This window comes from Thermobia domestica, chromosome 1, assembly GCF_964235325.1.
Source record: "Thermobia domestica chromosome 1, izTheDome1.hap1.1, whole genome shotgun sequence".
Taxonomy (NCBI): domain Eukaryota; kingdom Metazoa; phylum Arthropoda; class Insecta; order Zygentoma; family Lepismatidae; genus Thermobia; species Thermobia domestica.
Genome location: NC_137454.1, coordinates 314,130,568 through 314,142,992, shown reverse-complemented (window position 1 = coordinate 314,142,992; position 12,425 = coordinate 314,130,568). Strand labels below are relative to the sequence as shown.

The 12,425-nt window shown below is 37.4% G+C and overlaps 1 protein-coding gene across 2 annotated transcripts in view; it reads left to right on the top strand.

Annotated features, from left to right (window-relative positions):
* The window catches only part of LOC145662438 (uncharacterized), a 193,978-nt gene that overhangs the window by 130,906 nt on the left and 50,647 nt on the right, over positions 1 to 12,425 (top strand). Inside the window, exons 10-11 of one of the 2 annotated variants that reach the window (XM_081728013.1) lie at positions 1,432 to 1,503; positions 10,125 to 10,273. In XM_081728013.1, coding sequence (XP_081584139.1) covers positions 1,432 to 1,503; positions 10,125 to 10,273 — 221 coding nt within the window. The remainder of the gene's footprint in view (positions 1 to 1,431; positions 1,504 to 10,124; positions 10,274 to 12,425) is intronic. The other variant, XM_081728023.1, reaches the window with a different exon arrangement.

The window sequence follows — 12,425 nt, the reverse complement described above, 5'->3', positions numbered from 1 at the left end:
CCGTTTTTTGCTCTATGTAAATCAATATTGAAACCATAGTACTAGTAAATTTGAACCAGTTCCGATTTTGGTAGTGTGTTACATTTGGTTATGGTATGTGTTCTTGAGATGATAAAGCGATTCCAAAAGAAACACTTGCCAAAAATTTAGACAAAATACCCGGTAGTGCATAATTATATACTTTATTGCCAACACATTCCTATTATTTGTATTTTTTTCTCATTCAAGATCACACGGACTAGATTTATACCCTTGTAGTATAATATGAAAAGGTTTTGCCGCTCAAACATTTTCAAAATGATAATGGCGTCATTTCCGCAATAGATTTGTTTCTGAATGACCAACTTACACAGTTTTGGGGGATAATGTGTAACTTCAGGTGATAACTGATCTAGGAAATAGTTTTATCAAGTTGCAACTTTTTCCGACTATCTGAACTATATCAACGTGGAAACTTTTTGTATTCACCTGGCAATGTATTTACATAGATTTGACTTACAGAATATACGAGGTCCGTTCGGTTAAGAAAGATTGGTTAAGAAAGAAACGTTGAAGTAAGTAAGAAGAATTTATTATATACATCTGAAAACTAGTTCTTTGCTCTATTTTTGAACATAGTTTCCATAAACACTGCACTAGCTGAGAAATTCCATCAGCATAAAAATCTACCCCCTGTGCCTTGAGCTAACCTGTGACCACATCTTTTAGCTCCTCCTCATCATCAAAGCGCTGAGATCCTGGAAAGTTCATCGGAGAGCTCCGAGACTGTGAAACGTTGGATTTTCAAGAACGAGTTCATTAGTGACCATTGATGGCCTTCCACTCCTCTCTTTGTCATGAATGTTTCTTCTTCCACTTTTAAATGAACGACCCCATTCACGGACAATTCCTTCACTCATCACACTTGGTCCATACACGGCACAAAGTTCGCGATGAATAGATATTGACGAATATTGTGTTTCCGTAAGAAAACTTATAACATCTCGCACGTGGTGGGGTTTTCTATTGCAGCACACACTTGGGACGATACACACTAGTGGAACTAGTGATCAGACAACCTTCACTCTATCACGACTGGATGCAGACTGATCTACCGCGCATGTCTGTGCAAAGATGGTAGCGCTGCCTCTACTATTTCACGCACAGTGACCAATTGAAGGTTATTTTTCGAACGCGCCTCGTAGGAAAGACATGTAAAAATAATCTTTCAGATTGAATTTTATGAATCGAATCTGAAGGCGAAACCATCCGGTGTGGGTCATATTCTGACTTCATCATTACCACTTCATTCCTAATTGTGTTTCAGTTTCCTTAGAAAATCTAATTTTATTGTGAATTTACTTCATTTTCTACTTAAATTAAATAATACCAATGATTTTTACAGCTGATGTCCCAAAGCCATTAATAATCCATGTTTTAACCTTGTTTCAGGAAGATAAGTGATCCCCAATTGGTTGATTTAATCAATAAACTGAAGAGCCGTACTTTTCAAGGAAAGATTTTGTAAGTATTTAACATATATATATATATATATATATATATATATATATATATATATATATATATATATATATATATATATTTATTCTAGGAAGAAAATTTAGATAATGTTGATGTCAACATTTTCGAGGGATTTTTCAAGCAGCGAAGATAAACTGCGAAATTGGATGAACCTTCAGTAACGAAATTGAACCAAGGACTAAACCTGAACCAGAATGTTGAATTTCTTGGTCTATAGTTACGAGTTAAATTGTTTGCCAAACATATTTAGTCTTTTATAATCAATATTTTGTCCACAAATACGGAAACCCATAGAAAATCCCTTTTCTCGAAACTCAAAGTGACGCGCTAGGCATGAATATTTCAATGTACACTGAGAAAATTTTACAGGTAAAAAGCACGTAAAGTACGGTGATTTTTAGGAACTTGCAGAAGAATGACTTTTCAGCAGTATGGAGAATGTTAATTGTTCTTGTCCGTTTTACGTATATTTTCTCCTTACTTTTCCGGACAAAAATGATGACATCAAAACTTATGAAAGATATGACGTCATAGATAATGATCGTAATAATGGAGCGACATCATTACTGGTCATGTTAAAACTCAAGTGTGATGGAAAAATCATAAAATAAGAATGTTATAATACCAGGTGTTGCTAGACATTCACCGAGGCAAACATGGAAAAATCACATAAAGGAATGGTAAAAACTCCGTCCTTGACTGTATTTAAATCTGTGTGTGGAGCCTTAAGCACTGTATATTCCAGTTAAATCTGCATTCACTACCGTGAAAATGCCATGACGAAAGGATACGAATACATGCTTTGACTGCATTGTTGTCCTTATGCATAAACTTTTTTACCACGCTATAATGAAATGTTTGTAATTACTCAGGGACGAAATTAATGAAAGGGGGATTAAAACCCAATCCATCAATGCTTTTTCTTATGTGCATACAGACTATTTCTCCAAACAGCGTAGTAAAGCTTGCAGTAAGTAGTGCACAAAAGTATTGATAGAAAATATACTCCTTCGGAATGTGCAAATTGTAGCCACCCGTTTTCAAGCAAACACCGTGGACCGAGCGCATCTTTCTTTTTACAAGGTTAGACCGTTCAAGGGGTACACCCTTTCTTCGGGAAGGGCATGAAGGGAAAACAATGGAATAGGTGATAAAGAGGTGAGGGCTAAGTCATTTAAATTTTATTTTTATTTCTATTTCATTTCATTACTTTGAGGTTTGCATTTATTCATGTATTTGGGGTTTCATATTCTTTATTCAGGACATCCATTTCATATTATCGTACTATGCAAATAGGGAGGGCATCATTTAGATATCTATAAGCGGCGAGAAAGTGAAACTAGAAGTTCATCCACGGAAGAATGAGATGATAGATGAAAGCAGTGCGATTGGACAGGGCAAACACAGGGAAGATGTTAATATAGATGTTAGCTTCTGTTCTGTGGCAACGCAGAACTAATGAGCACAGATGAGCCTCTGGAACCACAACGATGAGTACTAGTGCAAAGATGAATAAATGTGCCGTGACAGATTTTCAGGGTAGTCGATGCAAAATCTTGTTTAGTAGGATCGTTGTCATCAAGGGCGTTGGAGTACATTGTGAGAAGATGTTGAAGAGGGGTATCAAGATATTGAGAAGGTGTGTCTAGCAGGATGTATATATAGATGGTGTCAAGAATAAGGGGATTACCTGATTCAATGCTTTTGGTTATGTATTTGGAGCATGTTTGTTCTAGATGTTGAAGAATGGGAGGAAAGGTAATTATCTCGTAGACTAGTGCTGTAGGGGACGAAAAGTGAATGTGAAAAGCGAGTCGAAAAGCGTGACGTTCAATGATTTCTAGTCGTTAATACGGTTTTGCTGGGGCAGATATCAATGCAGTATGGCCATGAGTGAGTGCCGGTCGGAGAAACGATTTATATGTCGTACGAAAATTTTTTGAATGGAGGCCCCATGAGGTACCTACTAAGCTTTTCAGTAAGCTAGTTGTTTAGTGGCTTGCGTTTGGATCTTCTGCAAATGGGGCTTCCAAGTCAGTTTACTATCGAAGATCACTCCGAGATATTTAACATGGGAAGGTGGCAATAGAGGAGTGCCTTGAACTGAAAGACATAGCAGGTTAGCATTTCGACGAATTTTTGAAGGACGTTTTTGAATAATGAGGGTTAGGGTTTTTGAGGCATTGACGGAGAGTTTCCATATGTTACACCAGTTGATAAAAACTTCTATGGCTGGTTGTAGAGTGCAATTAATATGTTGAATAGATTTTCCAAGAGTCAAGAAAGCGGTATCGTCAGAATATTAAAATAAATTAATATTCGACGGTAGGGTGGCATATCGGTTACATAAAGTATATACAGCAACGAGGAGAGAACAGAGCCTTGAGATATTCCAGTGATAGGAATATGGGATGAGATATGGTGGAATTTATGAGGATATATGCGAGTCCATTGGTAAGGAAGGAATGTATAAGGCGGGCGTAGCTATTGAGTAAGTGAAATTTTTGAAGTTTAAAAAGCAACCCTTGATGCCATACTCTATCAAACGCTTTTTCTAAGTCGAACAGAAGACAAGATGGTTGGGAAGAATTATAATGATTGGTGATGGTGTTACTGAGGCGAAGTAATTGGTCATTCAGACTAATGCCAGGGCGAAAGCCTGCTTGATGATTAGGAATGAGATTATGATCTGTGAGATGAGCATGGAGACGTGTAACAAGATTTTTTTTTAAATTTTACTTAAGCAGGAGGTCAGTTGCATAGGTCTATATGAGGAAACGTCATGAACTGATTTGTCGGGCTTAATGAATAGAAAGACCTTGGAGACTACCCAATCAGGTGGGTAGATGTAATATGAAGGTGTAGATAGATGCTAGGATCTGTAGAAATACTGGGGAAGCCGCCTTGATGAGCTTATACGTAATAGAGTCAAAGCCCGGAGCTGTTGAGCGCTTTCGATGGATGATCGCTTGGATATCTGCCGGAAGAATTTCAGAAGTAAGGTCATTGTCAGGTTCCAAAATGTGTGCAGTCGGGTTTTAGAAATCGGTTGTGTGGGTCACAAAATCGGGCGATGCGGCGATAGATTTTTGGTCCAGTTGAGGTGGTGGAGTGAAGATTTGCTGGAAATAAGTTGCGAAAGCATTAGCCTTTTCGAGATCGGTGTGAAGACTGTGGTTATTGAGCATGGTGGGGTAAGTAGGTCTGTGGAATTTTCCAGTAAGTAATTTGAATTTTTGCCAATATTGAGTAGGATTGGATTGATTGGAAAGAGAATTATAGACTCGCCTCCACTGCCTTGTAAGCAGAGAGATAACTAGAGACCATTCTGTTCCATTGGAGATGGAGGCGAAGTGCGTCAGGATTTCGAGTGCGTTGATAGTCCCTAAAGGCTTTTCGTGATGTGGTGGTGATTTGACGATATTGAGGTGGTACGGGTGGTTTATGTGGGAAACGCGTCTTAACAGGTATGTGATCTTGAGCTGCTTTTAAGATTGTCTCCTGAATTTTGACGGTTAGATGGTAAAGATCTTGTTCAGAAGTAGGAGCAGGTAAGGAATTCAGTACTCTTGTAATATCTGATTGATAAGCGTTCCAGTCAGCATGCTGATAGGCCGAGCGCATCGTCTTCTAAGCATATCAGAAATACAAATAACTAGGTACTGGCTGTGAGAATTTGCATGGTTTTATTGTATGGTTTAAGCAAAGATGTTCATAGCATCTTTGGCATTTATACCACGTAACAAATAACGTTACATGTTTTCTGTAGGCCTAATCTGTCTCAATAATAGTTTTGTAAACGTATAAATTGTATGACAAAAGTACATGATAATAGTACAACTTTCAGTACATTTTTTTAAATACATAAATTTTGTCAAGAACCTTTTAAGCTGAAATTGGGTTATTTCAAATAGATGGACACATAATGAAGTAAACATAATACCGTAAAACACTGTTTTTGAAATATGGCAAAGTTTATTCATTAAAGACTTGGCATTCATACATTGAGCATTATTATTTTTTCCATCTCTACCTGGCAATTAAATTCAATAAACGGGTTATAAAAATTAAAACATATTATCGAAAATACATGTTTACAAAATGTATCGCGATATACGTCACTGTAGATTCTTAAAATGAAGATTAGACTGTCAATGAAAAATTAAACAAATGAATTGCAAGTAATACGTTTAGGAAGAAATAAAGCGTGTTTTGGAATAATTTTGCTGCTGCTCCTGGAACTATCCATTATATTGGGTTGGCAACTAAGCAGTCTTGGGAAGTAACGTAACGCAAGTAACGTTTCCTAGTAACGCGTTACATTTCTTCCAAAGTAACTGTAACGGTAACGCGTTACAAATTTTTAAGTAACGTACCTAGTTTGCGTTACTTTTTTCGTGTTACATTTCGGGTGAGTAACTTCAATATATGTATATTTTTTTCGGAAACAAATGTTTCTCGTATGTAAATGAATTTCTCAGAATGGAACAATGGGGCATGAACTACGTATGTCAGTGACCGATAGTCAATCACCGACACACAAAGAAACATATAAGATCATAGTGCCACTTGCTGTTCTTGGAAGATGAAGACAGCCACAGGGAAATCACGTATACTGATTGCAAGCACCTGGAAGATTTTGTCGTAGATTTTGACAGCTCCAAATAAATCGATACATTTAGTGAGTGAACTACATGTGCAATTTTACCTGAAGTTCATTTTACTTCGATTGGTGTTTTTATAAAGATGGAGAACGAAAATATTTTATCGTTCGAACATTTAAAAAAATACTTTTTCTTAAAAGCTGAAAATGATGGTGGACAGAAATTAAAAGTAAAGTAGTGAGCCGGCGGGAAATATTTATCAACAACTATAGCGCCATAATTAACGAAATACGTACAGTAAGGGATTAATATGAATAAACTGTGTTCTGATGAGCAGGTCTACTTTATTGATGTAATGTTGATGGTATGTAATATTAGAGTTCTTTTAGATCAGTTTGCGTATCCTAAAGTCCCGCTGATTATTATAGAGTTTGAAACAATTAGCTTTAAAAAGCATGTATCGATATTAGTTACTAGCAAGTTTTGATTCACCCCCAGTTCATTGTTCTCATTTTATTAGTTGTAGTTTATTAGTTTAATGTTTCTCTATATTCTGTATTTTTAATTTTACATAGCAACATTGTTATTATTATATAATTAGTTTAGCAGAATAATTATAAGCAACCATTTTTTCTAACGCATAGGAATGGGCACGAGTCAAGCTAATACTCGACTAGAGTTCAAATCGAGTTTCGAGCCGAGTCAAAGGTAATATTCTCGAGTCGAGTTCCGAGACGATTCACTGTTTTTGGCGTCAAGTTTCGAGTCGAGTCGAGTCGAGTTTGTAAATGGCTCGCTCGTTTTAACTCTTTTTGAAATCATGGTCTGATTACACTAGAAAACAAAAGCCATGAGAAGTGTAGGCTAAGCAATTATATAGAATACCTTTAGTGTTGCTCACGAGAGGGGACACTGCTCGCATCTCGTCTCGTCTCGATAGAGAGACTACAAGAGATTTTTTATAACAAGCTCAGCTCGGTTCGGCTCAACTGAGCCGATGGCTCAAGCCGGCTCGCTTGGGGTGAACCATCGGCTCGAGCTGGCTTGGTTGGGATGAGCCATCTGCTCGGTTCGGCTCAACTGAGTCGAGGACTCTACCCAATTCGGTTGGGTGAACTGTTTGCTCGGCTCACTTTTCGGTTCGGGTCGATAGTGAATGAGCTGTGAGCCGAGTTGCTCGGGTCGTTGTAAATTCTAAACCCGGGCCTAGCAGTTTTGAAGATATTTGGCCAGTGCCCTATAACTTTTGACAATGTTTGGTTCGGGCCCGAATGCTCAACCTAGACCATCAACCCACTCAGAAGCTCGTGAACAATATCCTTGACTCCTAGACTGCACGACTACCGAGGTTAGCAATCAAGTAGTTTTAAGATAAGATAAAATAAGATAGATATTTTTTAGTATTCAAATACAAACCACCTATCTTCCATGTTTATACACAGTGTTGTTATAATAATAATAAAGTAGTAGTAGTAGTAGTAGTAATAATAGTATCATTCATAATAGTTATATTATTTATGTAAGATACTTGAAGAGAGTACTCGAAACTACACGTCGGATTTGGCTCGACTCGACTCGAAACTTGACCCGAATTCAAGTCGAGTTGGAGGAAATTTTTCGAGCCGAGTTCTCGGGTTGAGCTCAAAGATGTATGTTTCTAGTCGAATCGAGTTTTAAAGAAAACTCGCTCGAACTCGCTCGTGCCCATCCCTACGAGTAACGAAGTATAGCATTTTAGTCAATGTTACATCATATGAAAATGTTCATATAGCTGTCAAGTAAAAATTTGTTCTTGCATTTACATAAAGCGATTCAGAAAGTGCAATAATAATAATAATAATAATAATAATAATAATAATAATAATAATAATAATAATAATAATAATAATAATAATAATAATAATAACGGTAGTAATAGTAGTATGGAAAATTGAAGTAATAGAATTTTTTCCACATATTCAAAGTTTCGGACCTAAAAGTAACTTGTTAGTAACGCGTTACTTTCGAAGTAAAGTAACAGTTACTTTTTGGGGGCAAGTAACGCGTTAGTAACGCATTACATTTTAAGAGAAAGTAAAGTAACTTGTAACGCTTTACATTTTTACAAGTAACTTACCCAACACTGCAACTAAGTTCCCGCCATTTTTAATAATGTTTGTTAAAAGGTTATTTTTCAATAAAAATATAGAAGTAGTTTATCAATAATGTATTCTCTTTTGTTGTTTACAACGTTTTCCCAACGTTCAGCAAGTTTTTCAATACCTCGTTGGTAGAAATCATCTGTTTGAGACTCGAAAAAGTCATCCAACAAAGCTCTCATTTCTGCATCAGTATTGAGAGAAACTCCCAGCATAGCATTTGAAAGAGATCGAAAGAGGTGAAAGTCCGTTGGTGCCAAATCGGGAGAGTATGGTGGGTGTGGCAGCACTTCCCAACCATGAGTTTGAATGGTTTCCTTGGTCATATGGCGATATAAGGGCGAGCGTTGTCGTGCAGCAAAAGAACATCATGTTGGCGATTAGGTCTTTTCTCTTGAATAGCCGTGTTCAGTCGTTCCATTTGTTGCACATAGAATGCCGCGTTGAACGTTTGGTTCCTTTGAAGCAATTCGAAATGGAGAATCCCTTCCCAGTCCCACCATAAGCACAACATCGTTTTATGCGGATGAACGTTCTGTTTCGCGCATGGGGTCGCTTGTTTACCGGACCTAAGCCATTCCTTAGCTGCTTCACATTCATGTAGAGGCACCATTTTTCATCGCCAGTAACGATTCGGTGAAGAAATCGTTCCTTGTGTCCATGGGTTGCACGGTGACGAGCAAGCAAACCTGCGGAGATTGTGGCTCGTTGATTTTTGTTGGTGACACTTAAAGTGTGAGGCACCCATGCTCCACACTTCTGAACTTTGCCCATCGAGTGAAGATGCTTCTCTACAGTAGTGTGGGATCAATCCAATGTCTGGGAGCAATCCAGAACAAGGTGCGTCTTTGAGGTCAAAATTTTCTTTTTTGAACTTTGCATATCAATCACGGGCGGTTCTTTCGGCTATAGCACCCACTCCATACACAGCACAAATGTTGCGAGCAGCTTCTGCGGCTTTAGAACCTTGATTAAAGGCAAAAAGGAGGTGTCGAAAATGCTCATGCTTCTCAACTTGACATTAAATGTTAATGATCTGCGAATAACAAGAAAATGTATATTAGTAACAACGAAACAAATATTTAGGTAGAACAATATATTCTCTTTCGAATGATGTACAACTTCGTACCAAAAGTATTTAATGTCATACAGATTTTTCCAATTTAAAAAACGGTGGGAACTTAGTTGCCAACCCAATAGTTAAGCATATTGGCTATCTATGGAAACCTCTTTAACCACTGGTTTGGGTAAATCTCATATCATTCTCTTATCGTGATTTCTATTAACATAGTCACACAAACTAGAAGCCAAATTAAACAGGTAGTCAGGTTAGAGAAGTAGCCAAATTCATAGGTTTTATTGTTTATTTGTACTGGACATTCATAGATTCCCTTGTAACTCCAGTGTCAGTCTAACGTTGATTGGATAGACATGGATACTAGACACTTAATAGATGTCCTTGTTTGTATATAACTGACAGTGCTGCACACATGCAATATAAACTAAATTTTTGTATTGAACATATAATTATATCATTAAGAATTGTTCTTTGTTTAAAACTTTCTTTATGTAAGGTTTCATTGCTAAAATAGAATAAAATGAGTTTTAAATACTGAACGAATAATTGATTATCTCTAATTGAGCCAAAATAATATCTGTTCAAAATAAGAGAATATTTCTGTGCAACGAACATATTTTAATAGTGTCATACAAAATATTGAATCCTCTTTAAGTAGACACTATCTGTTGCGAACAAAATAATTAATCATTATAGATTGTATACTCCTCATTCCTTAGTTTCACGAAACTATGACCAACTTAACAAGTTTTACTGTATACTGTTTATATTTTCTGCTTGAAGGCAACAAAAGGAACTGACTGCAGAAGAGAAGATTGAATCGCTTCGTTTCATATTTGAGCGTATGTTGTGGAGAACTGGATACAAGTATGAGCATGCGCTTGAACGAAAGGATAGGGAAACAATGAGGAAATATAAATACATCTCCTGGAGTGAGTATATTATAGCATTAGCAATAAACTCTATTATTAACTCCAAAAAATGTTTAGAAATGGAAAGCTTAAAGACAGACAACAGAATGAAAGGAGCTGACGATCCCTCTGAGACAGACTAAGAAGGGGACATTAGAATAGAACAATAGAACAATGTACTGTAATAGAACAATAATTAGCTATTGATTGCACTTCGATTTATCGCTCGATGTTTTCAAATATCAAAATGTCAATATCTAAAATATTACTAATTGGAATATTGACATTTTAATACTTTTTTTTCATATTTTTTCAATATTTTGAAAGCTTCCCCATCAGGATCCTGCCGCCTACAGTCGGACAATTTGTCCATGCTGACCAGATGCCGCGGTCGGATTGCCGGCGCCGGACACCGGCGTCTTTCCGCGCAATTTTCGACTGCGACGAGCAAAAACAGAGTCGTTCATCAAAAGAAAACAAAAAGAGTTAGAAGGTAATTTGTTGCTTTAAAATACGAAATAGGGCTTATATTTTTCTCGTATAAAGCTTTCTCAAAACAGTCGGCAGACAGTCGGACGACGATTGCAAAAGGTCACTGCCAACAATTTCTTGAAAAACGACGTCGGCGAAATTTTCAATATCGCGTACCAGCGAACTGACCGGAACGACCGCGCCAAATGATGGTTGTAAAGTTGTCGAAATGCTGACGGCGTGCCGATCATAAAAACGGTAAATGTATGGAAAGAAATGTAGTAAAGGGACTCACGTAAAGGGTATATGAGAAGTAAATTTTTAAAATTAAATTACAAGTACGAGAGGATCCTTGGCAATCATTTTGGAAGAAGACGGCAAACAGCGGACGGGTCGACCGCGCCAAATGTTGTCGGAAAGACACCGAAACCGACAAGGAAAGGAGCCGGTATAATGTTAGTATTATGTTATTATAAGGTATTTCTTATAATGTTAATATGTGTATAATCAGCAAAAACATGTATGAGTAGTAGTGGCCGACGTATATTGAGCCGAGTCAGCAAAAATTTCTCGATTCTGATTGGCTGAGAGAGGTCACGTGACGTTAGGCCCCGCCCACGCGGGAAATTCAAATTTTCAGGTCACGTGGTATGACGTCATGAGTCACCCTGCGGGGAAATCCCTCACCAGGGGTTTTTGAAATTTGTTCCCTTTTACGGGTAAGATGTGTGTTTCTGATTGGTTGATAGCTGTCACGTGATTTTAGACCCTGCGATATTTGAAATTCGTTCCCTTTTACGGGTAAGATGAATCCTGTACCTTGAATTTGATTGGTTGATAGCGGTCACATGATCTTAGACCCTGGGTTTTGAAATTTGGGTATCCTCTTTGATGAGTACTTTGGTACTACGATACATGATCTTAGACCCGCTACACGCTGAACAGGTCACATGGTATGACGTCATGTTTTACCCTTGCGGGGAAATCCATTACTAATTCGTTTCCTTTTATGGGTAAGATGAGTGCTTTGGTACCTTGATTCTGATTGGATGATAGAGATCACGTGATTTTAGGTCCTAGGATTTTTGAAATTAGGGTGTCCTTTCTGATGTATACTTTGGTATCTCGATTCTGATTGGTTGATAGAGGTCACATGATTTTAGACCCATCACACGGTGAACAGATTACATGGGAAAACCCCTCACTCATTTGTTTCATTTTATGGATAAGATGAATGTTTTGGTACCTCAATTTTGATTGGAGGATAGAAGTCACATAATCTTACCCTCACCCCAATGCTAGACATTCAGAGTGGTATGACAGTGATCACCCTCGACCTGGATTTTTTTAATGGTTATCCTTTTTGGTACCTTAAAGTTCCCGTGGAGGGTTCAACCCATCCTTAAATAACCCTTTTATGGTATGATATTGTACTGAAGTTTACATTAAATATTATCGTTCTCTCTTTGACAGATAAGATGATTACCAGCTTTTTTTACCTTGATGGAGATCCTGTCCTTGAATTAGTAGCCTATGTCTCTGGAAGTAACAATGGTGAAAGAGAGGTGTCGCTTGTAGATTTCTTATAACACATTGTTGTGAGTTTAAGCGATTTATTGCTCAGTAAGCGCTTCATTAATGGAAACAGTGTTGCCAGATTTTTTTTAACCTAAACTGCTCCGATTCTTTTCGAAACGGTTCC